The sequence below is a fragment of the Parambassis ranga genome, chromosome 2, assembly GCF_900634625.1.
Source record: "Parambassis ranga chromosome 2, fParRan2.1, whole genome shotgun sequence".
In the NCBI taxonomy this organism is placed as follows: Eukaryota; Metazoa; Chordata; class Actinopteri; family Ambassidae; genus Parambassis; species Parambassis ranga.
In genome coordinates, this window is record NC_041023.1 from 43820867 (window position 1) to 43836908 (window position 16042).

The following is a 16042-nucleotide window of genomic DNA, read 5'->3' on the forward strand; positions in this document are numbered from 1 at the left end:
TTGTAGTATTGCAACAATCTTTCCAGTTATAAGCCTAAAACATATAAAACAGAGTTTTACAAAAAAAAAAAGACAATTTAGCAAACATGTAGAACTGGATTCAGCTGCAGTTAATAAATTTAATTGCAGAAAATTAATTCATTGTTTATGTATGTCAATGTATAACTCGATTATTGTTGTATTATTCTATTATTCTATTAACTTATTGTTTTATAAAGTTAAAACTTTACTTCATATTTTTACACTAATGTCTTTTATTAAGTCGTCAACTTCCTGTTTCCGGTCGTCACTTCCATTTTCTTCCTGTAGGGGGCGCGTGACGTTTAGGCCAGCAACTCGCATGCGCACTGTGTTGCGTAAAGAGTCGATTGCCGAGTACATGGATGGTTGTTGTTACCGCGTGCTGCAAGGACAACCGCTTCACCAGCATGTTTACACACAGTAGGAACTGGTAGCGATGACAGACACGTAGGTATGCATGACGTTTTCTAGCAGTAGTCACGGTATAAGTAGAGGTTTGTGTAAAAGCTGCGTTGTAGCACCTACAAGCTAGCTAACAGCTAACAGCGGACTTGCCTGTCTTCCTAGACTCTCTCATCTGGTATTGACGAGTGTGCCTGCCCACACAAGGTAAGAGCACACGGCTACTTTATGTTTAGAAGAACCGTAAATAGTATCTACAGTGTTTTTCAGTTTATGACCTGTGGTAAATGTTGTGACGTCTCTATCAATAACTTCATTGTACACACACGTGTCGACTGTAATCTCTTCTTAAGGTTGTTTTCTTTGATTCTGTCCTGCCAGCTGCAGTCATGGTGTTTATGCAGAGCTACTGTGAAGGCAATGCCTCCATCTCCCACACCTGGGTGGATGAAGGCATCTCCCCCTGCTTCTACTTCACTCTGGTCCCCACTATCCTGCTCACCATCGCCTTCTTTCTTGGCACCATCCACTGCATATTCTACCAGAAGTATGGCACGCCAATGGAACCCAAGTTCATCCCACGCTCGCGCCTCTATGGTTTCCAGCAGGTAGTCTCAGTCCTTCTCCTGGTCCAGTTTCCTGGCGGAATAGTGTGGAGAGCTGCCAGTGCAGCAGAGCTGCCTGGATATGTGGTGCTGTACGGCTGCTTCTCTGCGCTGGCCTGGGCCTGGGCCATAGCCCTGCTTAGGGTGGAGAGACGCAGGGCCCTGTTGATGGACAGGACACGGGGACACAGCACTGTCCTGCTCCTGTTCTGGGCCCTGGCTTTCTCAGCAGAGAATTTAGCCTTCGTCTCCTGGTACAGTCCACACTGGTGGTGGGGCCTGGAGAACAATCAACAACAGGTGAGGAAACACAGACTTAAACATGATTAGTCTTTTGTGGACAGGGACATTGCTTGACTGATGTCCTCTGCACCAACGTGACATGTTTATCTCCTTCCCTGTCTATATATTATTCATATAGACCGGAGCTAGGAATGTGCCTATACTCTCTGGTGAAGGTGTAGAGTGTGTAGATATGTGTATGTTTTGTGCCACTCCTCAGTCTGTATTGTTCCAAGGATAAAGCACTCACCCACCCTGCAGGGCGAGTCAAGATGACATGCCAAAAAATTTTAAAGGCTCCAGCCATTTCTGCTGAGTCATTGCTGCGTCTACCTTTCAGTTCCTCATACGCTTTGACTGGTTGGACAGTCAGCCAGTCAAAACACGGCGAGATGTTGCCACTCCCACAATGAGTCAGCTTCTTTTCGTTGCATAATTGAAAGCATGACTTCACATAAATGTGCAAGAGTGCTACAGTCATAATTATCCTTTGTTATTATGTGATATCAGCTCTCCCCTGTTGCAGGCAGTTTGAAATGCTTCCACTTTAATCTGTCTGTAAATCTCCATGAACTCCTCAGGTGCAGTTTGGCCTCTGGCTGATGCGCTACATCAGCACCGGGCTGCTCTTCTTCATTGGCCTCAAAGCTCCTGGGTTGCCACGGAGACCGTACATGCTTCTTATAAATGAAGATGAGCGGGATGTGGAGAACAGTGGACAGGTAACGGCACAGAGATCATCTGGCAACTGCATATAATTTTATGAAGTATGTATTAATCATTTTTTTCTGTGTCTCAGAGCCTGTTGGGAAGAACAGAAGAGAATCAGTCCACCTGGCAGGGCTTCAGGACGAAGGTCCGCCTGCTTGTCCCCTATATGTGGCCCCGAGGCAACCTCTTCCTCCAGCTATTGGTCCTCTTCTGTTTGGGGCTGCTGGGAATTGAGAGGGCTATTAACGTCTTTGTGCCCATTTACTACAAGAATATTGGTTAGTGAAGATTTCTTTATCAAAGTTCTACTGAAATACCGGCCCTATTTTAACCCTTACCTCTTCCCCTCTTAGTGAACGAGCTGACTGATGGCACACACTGGCACACTCTGTCTATAACCGTGTGTGTTTATGTCCTGCTCAAGTTCATGCAGGGCGGAGGGGCAGGTAGGATGTTCTACTTCATGTTCTGGATGCACAGATGTGACAGTGTGAGCTACTTTCATTCACCATCCTCTCTTCTCAGGTGCATCAGGGTTTGTCAGTAACATGCGCTCTTTCCTCTGGATCCGGGTGCAGCAGTATACAAATCGAGTGGTTCAAGTGCGTCTGTTCGGCCACCTGCACTCTCTGTCTCTGCGCTGGCATCTGGGCCGCAGGACGGGTGATGTGCTGAGAAGCATCGACCGCGGAACGTCTTCTATTAACAGTTTACTCAGGTAAGCTGGCGCTGGGGGCTGTGATCTTACTAGCCAAAATGCAGTGCTGTTAAACTGAGTCTACACTGGTGTGTGTTTTTTCCACAGCTACATTGTGTTCAGCATCTTTCCCACCATCGCTGATATCGTCATCTCCATCATCTACTTCGTCACTAACTTCAACGCCTGGTTCGGCCTGATCGTCTTCATCTGCATGACCCTGTACCTCAGTAAGTGCTGACTGTTTATTTTACCCTTCGTTTGATGGTGCTCTGATTGTCTCACTCGCTCCATCCTCAGCTGTGACAATCATCATCACTGAATGGAGAACCAAGTACAGACGAGACATGAACCAGCAGGACAACAATGCCAAGTCCAAGGCTGTGGATTCCTTGTTGAACTTTGAGACGGTACACCAACAACGCTTTGCTTTATTATCAGGTAACCGTATTAAAACATACAGTGTGTCAAACTTCACTCTGCTCTTTAGGTAAAATACTACAATGCAGAGAACTACGAGGTCAGCCGCTTTGAGGAGGCCATCTTGAAATATCAGGTGCGTTATGAAGTCTGAGCTGCACATGATACCATGTGGAAGCCAAGCAGCAAGTCTTCTAACAGCATCTGATGGCTGTCCCTCTGTTGGCAGGTGTCAGAGTGGAAGACCCAGGCGTCCCTGGCCCTTCTTAATCAGACCCAGAACCTCATCATCGGATCGGGCCTTCTGGCCGGCTCCCTGCTTTGTGCCTACTTTGTCACTGAGGGGAAGTTTCAGGTACGGCATCACAATCCTGTGAAACTGAGCATGAATAGCGACAATGCTAATTTGCCCTGTAATGCCAGGTTGGAGATTTTGTCCTGTTTGGTACCTACATCATCCAACTCTACACTCCTCTCAACTGGTTTGGCACCTACTACAGGTAAGAAAAAATGAACATGTGTACTTCAATAGGAAATATTGAGCATTTAATGTGTTTTTTGTTTGTTTTTCTGCAGAATGATCCAGAACTCTTTCATCGACATGGAAAGCATGTTTAAACTGTTTGAAGAAGAGGAGGAGGTACATGTGAAACTGACCTGTGTGATGTCACTGTTTCTGTTTTGGTCTTTTTTTCATTTTTTTTTGTATTTGTGTGATCACGCAGGTGAAGGATGAAGTAAATGCAGGGAATATTCTCTACAAACTGGGAAAAGTGGAGTTTGAGAACGTGTACTTCAGTTACACTAATGGGTTGGTTCATGTTTGCTTTGAGAGTAAAACCAATGTTTGTGTATCGCTCATTCACAAAGTTTCCTTACAGCAAAGAGATTTTGAAGGACGTGTCCTTCACTGTTCTTCCAGGACAGACGGTTGCACTGGTAAGTGAGGAACACATTAAGAGTCAAGAGTTTTCCTTTCTCTGCCATTACATCTGTCATTTATGTTCTCTGAATCTCTCCGAGGTGGGACCATCAGGATCTGGGAAGAGCACCATCATTCGACTTCTTTTCCGTTTCTATAATGTTCAGGGAGGCTGCATTCGAATTGACGGACAGGATATATCCAAAGTCAGTGCTATGACACCGTGAGAGATGCATTATCAGTTTAAATGTCTTACAAGTATCACATGTTTATATCTCCATCGTCTCCCCTCAGGTGAAGCAGACATCTCTACGAGCCCACATTGGCGTCGTCCCTCAGGACACCGTGCTCTTCAACGACACCATCAGGGAAAACATTCGCTACGGTCGCATCGCCGCCAGCGACCAGGAGGTGGAGGAGGCGGCTATAGCTGCTGATATTCATGATAAAATCATGGCCTTCCCTGACGGTAATGAACAGCTTCCTCATGACTGTGACGGTTTGTACAAGCACTGTATTTACCGTCTGCCTGTTTATATCTGGCAGGTTATGATACACAGGTTGGCGAAAGAGGGCTGAAGCTGAGTGGAGGAGAGAAGCAGAGGGTCGCCATCGCCAGAACCATCCTAAAGGCACCACAGATCGTCCTCCTGGATGAGGTATGTGCAGGAGATGTAGCTCGTAGCTCTCGGAAACGTGTTGGAGGTCAGTTCATTAGCAGTTTTATAACCTGTTCTCTCTACAGGCCACATCTGCCCTGGACACTCAGACAGAGCGCAACATCCAGGCCTCCCTGAATAAAGTCTGTGCCAATCGTACGACTGTCGTTGTCGCTCACAGGTGAGACGCATAAACAGATGTTGTTGTGTTTTATTAAATCCATTGTCTTCACAGATGAGTCACTTTCTTTTGTAAATATACAAGGTTGTCCACCATCATTGGAGCAGACCAGATCCTGGTCATCAGCGATGGCCGCATCGCTGAGCGAGGAGGGTAAGTGCCCCTCATTGATCTGTACTGTCGACCACAGCACGTCCTCCTCATTTAAAGCATCCCTCCTTCTCAGACACGATGAGCTGCTGCTCAAAGGAGGCCTGTATGCAGACATGTGGATGAAGCAGCAGCAGGCCCAGGACTCGGATTCCTCCTCTTCAGAGACAGAAGCCAAAGACCGCAAGTCTGAGAAGCTGCAGCCACCATCCACCTCTTCAGGCCACCATGGCCACTGAATGTATTTATTGCAAGGCAGACGTGTTATTTATATGTACAGACTTTTTAATATTATGTGCAATTACAGATGAGGAAGAGAGACGAAGGTGCCTTTTATAGTGAGGACAATACTTTTAGATGTATCAAATGTGATGTACTTTATATCCAAGGTGTTAGAACCGAACAGGACAATGATAGAAACACTCCTACCTTATATTTCTGTATTTACATTAAACACTGACATTTTGCAGCATCAGATTGATCAACTTCTGAACAGGAATCTCTTCCTGGTCAAACTTTTAATTTCTGCCTTTAGTAAGTCATAGATTATCTAAGGATACAAATGGAAGAAATTACAAGAAATGAAAAAAAGCTTCGACATTGAGTCATCTTGCACTGCGGCCAGTGGTTCTGTATCCTGCTGAATAATACGTGACTACCAATGAATCTATATTCAACCTGTCAGGGAGTTTGTTTTTGTTTTGTATGTGTTTTTTTAAGCTTTTGGTAGTTGTATTTCAAGCAATGCTGGTGTTAATTTATTATAAATGAGGTGTGTGTGTGTGTGTGTGCGTTTCATCATCCTGTTTCTAAATTGAAATATAAAGATGTATGTAAGAAATAACTGTTATTCTCATATAAATGTAAGTATATGCAGTTATAAACAGTAGTTTGCTGTCTTAAAAACATTGGGTGCTGAGCTTTTCTTTTTTTACAGTAATATAATGAGAATAATAAAGTAGGACGTGATTTTACTTGAATAATCTCATATTAGTCAAAATAAATACAGCTTTTACAACTGGCACTGTGTTGCACTAGTGCGCCCCCTGCAGGTGTTTGCTGTGTACGTCCCTGAAAAAACGAGGCTGCAGACGTCACTGGCTGTCCCCGGTCAGGGCGTGTTGGTTGCTAGCTGAGCTTCAGGCTGGGGCAGGCCAAACTCGACTTTCTAATACTGAACGGACTAATGATTAATATACAGTAGATATGGATTTCGACGCCTTATTTAACGAAAAGACATTTCAGTTTTCTGACTTCCAAGAGTTCACGGTATGTCGTTATGCTAATACTACTGTAGGTCAACTAAGCTAAGCTAGGCTAGGCTAAGCTAAATTACGTCAAGCGCTTTACTTGGCGTATATATCTTGTGTAAACTTTGGGTCTTCCTCTTGCCAAGTGATGTATTTTAACTGTGTTTTGGAACACTGTGTTTACATTTTAAAAAAATATATTAGCTGTTACAACGCTTGCTAGTTTCTTCGCTGCTGTTGTTTTTAGGCTGTTTTCCAAGCCTAGGCTGTAGGCCTAATGTAAGTTTTGCTAACTTGTTAGCATGTTCTGTTATTGACAGGTGTTTAAACGCATACCGTCACATATTAATTCATTTCTGAACATATGTATTCGCTTATAGATGGTGTATAGACGAGGTTACGTTGCGTATTACTTCCAACCTGACGCTGGCTTTTCTACTGTAGTTAGCCACAACAACTTTTAAGCTAATATTTGTAGCTTATGTTTCTCTTTACAGTTTCTTCCTGGACATCAAAAGTTGACTGAACGAGTGAGAAAGCGACTTTATTATGGCCTGGATAAGGATGTTTCTTTGGATGCCCTGTCTGGCCCGGTTACAGGTCTGCACAATTACTTGCTGTAATTCAGTGGAAGAAAATGTATATTTTTAAGCCTTGCATTTCACATGTTGACATTATATGTGTTGAATGTCTTTATTTTGTGGGATTCTAGATATTGCTGTCGAAATCTTTCAGAAGTCTGCCCCAAGCCCAATAAAAAAGCTCCAGAAGAAATATGCTACTCATGTCGCCAGGTTTGTACTCCAATAATAAATAATGAAATTATAAATAGTATATTGTGCTGACAATAATTCATCTAAAAGGGTGTTATTGTTTTCCTCAGGGAGGCTTGCATCTCTCCGTGTGCCATGATGCTGGCACTAGTTTACATAGAAAGGCTCCGACATAGAAACCCTGAATACCTGCAGAAGATCTCCTCCTCTGACCTCTTCCTGATCTCAATGGTTTGTGTTTGTGTTAAATGTGCCACAGTATTATTAACGTGATCAATGTCAGAGCAAAGTGTCCTTTTTTACAGGCTGATCATTTCTCACTTTGCTTTAGATGGTTGCCAGCAAGTACCTGTACGATGAAGGAGAGGAAGAAGAGGTTTTCAATGATGAGTGGGGAGCAGCTGGGAAACTGGACGTCCAAACAGTCAATAACCTGGAGATGAAGTTCTTGAATGCCATTGTAAGTGTGTTTTGAGGCTGCATGTGTGTGTTTTGTCATGTCTGCTATCTTAATCCTGCTATTTTCTCTTGTAGGAGTGGAGCCTCTTCACAGAGCCAAATGACTTTTTTGACATTTTAAGTCACATGGAAACCAGGTTTGTGATCAGACCCTCAAAGTCTCAAATTGATGGATCCGTTTGATGATTCTGGTTTTTGACTCTGGTCTAATTAATTCCAGCATTGCGGAGCGGCAGGGGCTGAAACGTGGCTGGTTCACTTACACTGACCTCTGTGTGCTGCTGGAGCACTCTGCATGGAGTCAAGCCTTCGCAGCCATCTACCAACACTTTACGAAGGTAAGAATAAATATAAAGAAGGGATTATAGAGATTATACATATTTTGTAACAAGAGAACCAAGACTAAAATTCACAATGTATTATGAATTAAGGGTTGATGCTCATTTGCAATTTCAGGTGTCCTGTATGCTCAGCCTGGTCTATCTCACTAGTGTGGCCTGCCTCATCGCCACCAGTGCTGTGATGCACCAGCTCAGTCTCTCTAGATGCAGCCAGTCTCTTCCTCCATCCGCAGGCGAGCTCATTCTCAATCCAGAGGCACCTGCTCAAACCCATCGTCTCCCCTGCTGCGTTCTGGCCAACAAGAGTTTGAACCCTCAGACCGGTGTGTTCGAGACTAGTGAGCAACACAGACAGAGCCCTCCATCTGTCCCTACACAGACATCTGTATTCTGTCTCTGGGGTTCCCTTCTTGCCTCGGTGGGTCATGCACATCCTGAAACAAAGCCTGAGGCTTCCCAGTCATGGTCTGCTGGCTCTTTCATCTGTCCTGGTTATCCTGCAACCCTCCCTCCTCCTCAGTGTGGGCTTCGGAACACCTCAACAATCCTCATTCACGGTTCCCTCGATAACAATCAGCACCGAGCATCCTGGCTGGCCTACAGCCTGTCCGGAGCAGTGGCGCCAACTCTGAACTCTGACCTGGGGGGCTTTCCTCCTGTCACTTTGCGACCTTGTCATCTAGAGTCTCTGCTACCTGCCGACAAAGTCCACGCTCTGCTCGTGCCCGGCTAAAGACACCAGAGCCCCTAGTGACAGACAATGGAAATTAAACCAGAATTGTTTCATGGCTCACCGACTTCTCCAGGTCATGTTTTTCTTTACTTTAGTTATAAGGCACTTTTCAGGCAGGGTTGGGAGGTGACAAGGGGTGAAAATATGAAGTTAATGCTTATTTTCACTGCAGATTTTTGATTATTTTTTCTTTTTGACAGCAGCAACCAAACTGTTTTGACAGCCCCATTCATCACTGTTTGAAAGCTTAGCCAGATGATGATGTGATGAATGTGTTTGGAGATCACAGTGGTAACATCGAAGCCCACTTGCAGGTTGATGAATGTGAGTGGAGGTTAGACAGCGTGTCTGAAAGTTCAGGGCTTTCAGTGGATCGGGCTCTATGAGAAGAAGGGACTAAACCAGGCTCATTCATATTTGCTTAGTGAGATTATGTCATTTTCCTTATGCAGTTGGAGGTTTACATCAGGCATGTGGTGCAAGCACTGATATTTGTTTAGTTTGCAGTTTGAAAGAAAGCACTGATACCACGTCAGCGTAAATGTGTAGCTCGTTTCTTTGCAAACGGCAGGATGTTGTACTCTTAAAGCCACCATCCTGTCATAGTAACCGCTGAATGAAAGCTTCCCCTCCTCCATGTTAAAGATCTGTACAAGGTATGAGCTGCCATTATTAGTGGGTTCTGTATATAACCTTCGTAAGGCTAACTGTGGCTTTCATTTCACTCCATTATTGTTTCCATTAGCATCAACATATCTTGTAAACAGCATATGAGGAATTTGAAACATTTTTATACAGTTAAAATTTTGCATTTGAACCATGAGCATTTGAATTTGATACATTTGGAAAACAAAGTCATTTAATTTTGTACATGATGTAAAAATGCACATAAAAACTGTAGAAAACCCCAGAATTAATAAAGATGCATTTGTCTAATATGTTTGTTCATTGTTATGTGTGAACATGGTTCAGAGTATGGCGAAGCGGGGTCCGGTTTTGGTCAAATAGGGAGCGTTCCTCCTCCTCGAGCCTCTGACACTGTCTCTCTTCCCTCCCCTGCTGAACCCCCGCCCTGACACATACCACTGGAGAGTTCCTAATATAGAACCGACTGCTTCGTAAAAACAAACTGAACCGCTCGGCAACAGTTTGCTGCCCTGAAAACAACTTTTTCATGGACTGCTGTTTGCAGCATGGAGCCTCATGTGCAGGTGAAATGTCACTTTTAAATTATTATAAACAAAGCGAGTAGGCTTGAGGAGTTTAGACCATTTTGAAATTGTCATGTGGAGATCGTTTGACTTGCTCTGTTGTAGGTGTCACTTCCAGAAAAGAAGCAGGAAACACAGACACAGGGTAAGTCACAGGCGCATTTATCTGACCTATGTGGATGTGTGTGTGTGTGTGCGCATCAACATATGCTCCCTGTTGAGAGCAGCTGTTGTGATTCCTCCTAGAAGCTGACGCCGCTGTCTACATGAACTTTATGAAAAGCCACCGCTGCTACGATGCCATTCCAACCAGCTGTAAACTGGTCATCTTTGATACCTCGCTACAAGTAAGGCTGCTGACTCACAACTGCGCTGACACACACATACACATGTCAACTATGGTAACGTGTCCTTCTGCCTGCTAAGGTGAAAAAGGCCTTTTTTGCAATGGTGGCTAACGGCTTGAGGGCTGCGCCTTTGTGGGACAGCAAGATTCAAAGATTTGTGGGTAAGACGGCAGAGGAATGGTGGAAGAGTTGGCCGCTGTGTCTTTTAAAGCAGTGGGAGTCTTTTCTGTCACAGGTATGCTGACGATCACAGACTTCATCAACATCCTCCACTGCTATTACAAGTCTCCTATGGTGAGCATAAAACTGCACCATTTGACACCACAGCGCACATTTGTTATGTCAACTTTTCCCCTCCAAAGGTTCAAATGTATGAATTGGAGAGCCACAAGATTGAAACATGGCGAGGTGATTCCCTCCAAAGTAAATAAGCAGCACAGATCAGCCACATTACCTTTGTGTCTGTGAACATCCATTTCAGCTGTTTTTGTTCATCTCCTTCCTCCGTCTAGATGTCTACTTAAAGTTTTCCAATCGTTTCCTCATCAGTATTTCTCCAGAGGCCAGGCGAGTGCACACAGCGCTCTCAGATGGATTCTGTTTGTCAGGCCCTGTCGAATAATGAACTCCTCTGTCGTCTCTTCTCCCCTCAGCCTCTTTGATGCCATCTATTCCCTACTCAGATACAAAATCCACAGACTCCCCGTCATCGACCCAACGTCTGGAAATGTCCTGCACATTCTCACCCACAAAAGAATCCTCAAGTTCTTCCACTTATTTGTACGCTGCCTCCTTAAATCTGATGTTTCTGTTTGTGGGCTACCTGTGCTCTTCAGTTCTTCAGTTCACCACAAAAAAATGTGTGGATGTTTTTTTAAGGGTCACAAAGTTCCCAAGCCGACGTTCATAAAGAGGCAAATCCAGGAGCTCGGGATAGGAACTTTCCGGAACATTGCCACTGTCCAGCAAACGGCGTCGCTTTATGATGCCCTCTCCATATTTGTGGAGAGGCGGGTGTCTGCACTGCCAGTGGTCAACGAGCAAGGTACACATTTCATCAGCACTCCTTAAGAGAGATGGTGGTTACAGCAATGTTCTGTTGGATTTCTCAGGAAAAGTGATGGCGCTCTACTCCCGATTTGATGTTATCGTAAGTACTGTAGAGAAATCCAATACGAGAGCTTTTGGTTTGTTTGGATAGCATAGTGTGGTTTCTTTGGCAGAATCTAGCAGCCCAGAAGACCTACAACAATCTGGACATGACAATGGAGGAGGCCATCCGCAGGCGCTCATGTTGTGTTGAAGGAGTGATCAAGTGCTACCCTGATGAAACCTTGGAAACGATCATAGACCGTATAGTCAGCGCTGAGGTCCTTTTTTAAAAAAAATCTCTTTCAATATAATGTGTAATCATGATAAATTTAGGCTTTTATTTTTGTCATTATCAGGTCCATCGGCTGGTTCTGGTGGACAGGGCTGATGTAGTGAAGGGCATCATCTCCCTGTCTGACCTGCTGCAGGCCATGGTCCTAACCCCAGCAGGTATTGATGCCCTTTTGTCCTAGCATCGGGGGGCAGAGGGTCCCCAGGCAGGTACGGTCTGGATCCTCTTTCCCAATCCAGCCCAATAATCCCCTACACACCATCGTCATCATCATCCTGTTGCCTGGTTACCTTGTGATGTCATGCTGTTGCTTTGCTCTGTACCTCACACCTGTCTTGTCTTATTTCTTGGCTTCATTGCAGAGTATAACTTTAGTGACATGTGACTCAAATGCTCCTGTTCAGACTGAAATATATTTGACACTAATATATTGCCATATTGACTGTTTTTGTTCAGTTAGATTGATTTGTTTTCTGTTTTTTTATTAAAATTTTGCAGATCTTTTGGCTTTTTTGGTGTCTTGAGTTGCAAATTATGCAGGACTTTGAAAGAGTGTGGTGTAAAAGAGGTTCAAGGTCAGCACTGGACCCTTCTGATCTATATCCCCGCCAGGGGTCACCACCCGTACGTAGTAGATGTCCATCTTGCAGCCTTTGTTATGTTGGTTTGAGTCACGGAGCAACCAATGAATTAAAAAGACCCTGTATTTGCAGAGGGTCGGTGGGTGTTGGCTCAGAGGGGTTAAGAGAGTTGGCTGGGCTCCTGAAGGACCTGGGTTCAACTCCTGTATCTGCTTGTTTTTTTATTTTGTGAACAGTCAAAGTGAAGAGTTAAAGGTGAGCGGAGAAGAAGTGCAAGCATCTGAACGAATGGTTCAGAGGTTTACTTGAGTGGTGTGTTGTTCTGTGGGACTGGGTTCAGTTCCTGTGGCTGCCTCTGTTTTTTTCTAGTGAAACACTCCCTGTGAAGAGTGAAAGGCTGACTGAGAGGACGTCCAAATGCCTGAGTGAGTGGCTCAGTGATTTGTAGGTTCGATTCCTGGAGGGTGAAGGGTGAAGAGTGAAGACCGAAGGCAGAAGATCCGAAGTCCAGAAGGGCTGGAGGAGAAGAGGGGGGCGTCCTGGCCCCCTGAGTTTCGGGGGTTTGTCGACAGGGGGTTATGGAGCCAAAGGTGGTGATGGGTTGAGGGTTTTATAATGGTAATGGTAACGATACTACAGGATGCATGCTTTATTTGATGCGTTTGATGATCAGTAAATAAACACTGAACTTGTGTCATTTCCAAATGTAAATAAATAAAAACAGTTTAAAGGAATGGCGAGAAGAACGGTAGGTGGCAGTAATGCACCTTACTCGCCATTAAACAGAAGAAGAAGAAGAAGTTCTCCGCGGAATTGGGAATCGAACCCGCGCATTGGCGCCATTTTTGAAACAACATGAAGCAGGTGCTTCATCTAATTTACTCGTGGTGTAACGGCCCTAGTTCGACTGAATGAGAAGAGAGACGGGCCTAGTTCCACAGAAAGACCTGGAAGCAAAGGTAGCGGCCTGCCTGTGAATGACTGCAGATAATCTGGACTTCATTACCGAGTTGAAAGAGGGAACCCTAAAATAAAAGGGTTCAGTTGATAATAATAATTGTTAAATTCAAATGCTTCATAAATATCAGTGTAAAGTGAATGCTTCCAAACTAACAAAGTTTGTCTCCATCTAGTGGTGAACAGGAGAAATGTGCCACTTCCAGAGACACACCTGAAAGCAGTGATGATCAGAGCTCAGGTACAATGCACAGGTGGGTCCAGGCTGTGTGAAGACAGGTACTGTCTGCTTGTTTTAATTTACAGTGAAGTAAATTAAGTATGAAGTTTTGTGTATGTTTTTTTTTTTTAAAAGCTGAATTTAGTTGTAAATGGTGTCATCACGTCTGTTTTTTTCTCCCCTCCCCCTCTTCAGGCCTTGAAGGCCTTCCTTGGTGCTTTCTGGTCAGCACGTCACAGTGGGTGGAACTCAACAAGGGGAGTGGATGCTTCCTGGCAGTTTCACTGCTGATGGTCACACTAAGAATCTGCTGTTTTTTGTCAGCTGCTGTCCTGTGAAGAGATCAGCTAGAGGTCCCTGACCGCAAAATGGCCAGCCTAGCAGATAAAGGTACGTTCTTTGGGGCTCAGATAAAAGTAGCATCTTGCGAGGAGGAACAGTGGTAACGTCAGGCGTGTTGGCCGTGTAGTTCTCCGGCCCTTCTGCCACTGTCCTCAACTGCGAATTCTTACAAGGCCTACAACTAAGTCTGCACCATCAGCGTTTAGTTTTACTCATTTTCACCTCATGTTTCATGTTTTAACTCTGCATTGCAGATTATGTGTCTTTATATTTGTTGTTAAAATGGTCTATCTTGTCCTTCTCAGCTGACGATGACATCACAGCACCAGCGCCACCATTGCCTCTGCCTGCACCTGGGCATCCACCAACCAGGCCCTGCCTGTGGTCTGAGGACCTCATATTCTCTTCCCCTTACGCAGGCGGTATAATTATGTAGTGATAAAAATTCTACTATTCACAGTATAATTAGATTATATTAACTGAATAGTTGCGTTGATAAATAATAAAGTCAGTGGGTTGTCAGGGTAATAGTAATATAAAATTAGTAGTGGAGTGTTAAACTAACATTTTCTTTTATAATTTGTTTTCCTAACATGGGCTTCTAGCTAGTTAACTTTGTTAAGCTAACATTATTATCTTTTTTGTATTTTTTTAGCTAGCATTTTTTTAGTTTAGTAGTTTTTCACTGTGTTTGATGTTTGTTTTGGTTTTAGCATAAGGTTTAGGCAAAGCTCTTTTTAGTAAGCTAACATTTTCTTTTTTGTGTTTTGTTTAGCTGGCATATGTTTTAGCTAAAACTTTATTAAACTAACATTATTTTCTTTTTGATATTTAGTTTTGCTAGCATGGGTTTCTAGCTAACACTCTGGTTAAGCTAACAGTATTTTCTTTTTTGCATTTTTTCAGCTAGCATATGTTTTTAGCTAACTCTATATGAAACTAGCATTCTTCTGTTTGATATTTGTTTTGCAAGCATAATGTTTTAGCTAACACTCCTTTGTTAAGCTAACATTCTTTTCTATTTTTGAGATTTAGTTTTGCTAGCATAACGTTTTTTCTTGGTGGTGTGTGAGAACAATTGTGTGATTGGTTGGAATTTAGTGGACATGATGAATGGAATGAAGCACAAGAGCTTCTTCGCAGACAGAATGAGGAAGTACAACAAAGATGGACAGTTTAGATGAGCCGCTGGTAAACAACTCCAGGAACACACAGCGCACAGAGGAGACTGTCTGTCCAAAAGGTGGCGATGCCTGCGTATTAAGAAATTAATCCCAGTATTGATCACGGCGTTACAGTGGCTGGACGTGCACATTAAACCCTGGGAGACGGGATATATTATTCCAGACAGTCATCCAAACATTCACAAAATTGAACTCGCACATCCCAGAGGTCTGCTCTACAGTCAGCTGTACTAATCTTCTATCTATTGTCATGCTATGAGTGCTTAAGTGTAAACAAACAAATCTTCCAGCTGATCGAGAACTATAATGTTCCTGTGGAGATCTGATGTGTATTTCTTAGATCAGCACGGCTCAAGTGAGAGTTGTGTTTTCATTCATCAGCCCCAGCCCTGAGCTCTGTAGGCCAGAGAAGTCCTCCTGCAGCCTGAACATAAACGGGGTCTGCTCGTACAGTTGATGGCTGTATGCACAGATTTTGAACCAGGTTTACTTGAAGCATAACAACATATTCCCTGTCACTGTCATCTGTCATGTTGAATTGTATACATGTCTACAAAAAAAATAAAAAACACATTGATTTCAGTTTTTATTGGACCAGTGTAATGAATTGGCTTCCCCTTGTTAAACCAGTCTCTTATGCATCTAAAAATGGCTCAGAGGTTAAAGTGGTCTGTGGGGTTACTTCCTGTGGCTGAAGAGTGAAAGGCTGAGTTTTGGGTTACGTAGCCAAAGGTCACCACCTTATGGGTTTATAGCATAGGTACTCAATGTGCGGCCCACGGGCCAATGGCAGCCCGCAGAAACACTTATGACGGCCCCCAATGAATTATGTGAATTTGCGTTATGATATGAATTTTTCATATACTGACAACACTGGTTTAAATGGCCTAAAATGTCCGGAACTCAGCGCGGTGGTAAATTGTTTCACATGGGACGTTATTCATTGTTGCACCGCTGCACACACCTGAAGCAGAGCACAGGTATTAGTGGAGTTGTTGGTGAGAATGGACAGGGGACGTTCTGAAGCTTGTAATTATTTTTTAAACAGTAAAAATGATCATTCATTAATCATAATTGAGGAAAAACCCTCAAGTAATCACCTGGATATTAAATAAGGTTTTTACAATTCTCATGTCTGTGGAATACAGTAACCACTCTACTGCAGTAATTCTTCTCAATCAATGCAGTTAGAATTAAAGACCATTATAAA

The 16042-nt window shown here is 43.7% G+C and overlaps 3 protein-coding genes across 7 annotated transcripts; all 3 read left to right on the plus strand.

Annotated features, from left to right (window-relative positions):
* Positions 1–351: 351 nt before the first annotated feature.
* Positions 352–5956, plus strand: abcb6a (ATP binding cassette subfamily B member 6 (LAN blood group) a). 2 transcript variants are annotated; one of them, XM_028424710.1, is made up of 21 exons: positions 352–468; positions 589–630; positions 805–1328; positions 1892–2032; positions 2110–2299; positions 2375–2467; positions 2547–2739; positions 2827–2948; positions 3019–3128; positions 3209–3274; positions 3368–3493; positions 3562–3638; positions 3715–3778; positions 3864–3949; positions 4020–4077; positions 4162–4266; positions 4355–4529; positions 4607–4719; positions 4806–4900; positions 4985–5053; positions 5127–5956. In XM_028424710.1, the coding sequence occupies exons 3-21, from the start codon at positions 813–815 to the stop codon at positions 5287–5289; spliced, it is 2562 nt and encodes an 853-aa protein (XP_028280511.1). In that variant the 5' UTR covers positions 352–468; positions 589–630; positions 805–812; the 3' UTR covers positions 5290–5956. The 2 variants fall into 2 exon arrangements, with proteins under 2 accessions (XP_028280511.1, XP_028280503.1); XM_028424702.1 differs by having other exon boundaries at positions 357–472.
* A 164-nt stretch (positions 5957–6120) lies between these two features.
* cnppd1 (cyclin Pas1/PHO80 domain containing 1) lies at positions 6121–9542 on the plus strand. Of its 2 annotated transcripts, XM_028424733.1 has the most exons (9): positions 6121–6319; positions 6798–6900; positions 7013–7094; positions 7184–7304; positions 7405–7533; positions 7608–7669; positions 7753–7870; positions 7989–8237; positions 8325–9542. In XM_028424733.1, exons 1-9 carry the CDS (start codon positions 6257–6259, stop codon positions 8604–8606), a joined length of 1209 nt encoding a protein of 402 aa, XP_028280534.1. In that variant the 5' UTR covers positions 6121–6256; the 3' UTR covers positions 8607–9542. The 2 variants fall into 2 exon arrangements, with proteins under 2 accessions (XP_028280534.1, XP_028280525.1); XM_028424724.1 differs by having other exon boundaries at positions 7989–9542.
* Positions 9543–9671: 129 nt separating this feature from the next.
* On the plus strand, positions 9672–12049 carry prkag3a (protein kinase, AMP-activated, gamma 3a non-catalytic subunit). Of its 3 annotated transcripts, none has more exons than XM_028424749.1 (12): positions 9672–9817; positions 9923–9962; positions 10064–10164; positions 10244–10325; positions 10400–10458; positions 10527–10587; positions 10677–10731; positions 10818–10944; positions 11044–11209; positions 11277–11314; positions 11388–11534; positions 11613–12049. In XM_028424749.1, the coding sequence occupies exons 1-12, from the start codon at positions 9800–9802 to the stop codon at positions 11727–11729; spliced, it is 1011 nt and encodes a 336-aa protein (XP_028280550.1). In that variant the 5' UTR covers positions 9672–9799; the 3' UTR covers positions 11730–12049. The 3 variants fall into 3 exon arrangements, with proteins under 3 accessions (XP_028280550.1, XP_028280568.1, XP_028280560.1); XM_028424767.1 differs by having other exon boundaries at positions 10527–10572; XM_028424759.1 differs by having other exon boundaries at positions 10067–10164.
* Positions 12050–16042: the final 3993 nt, after the last annotated feature.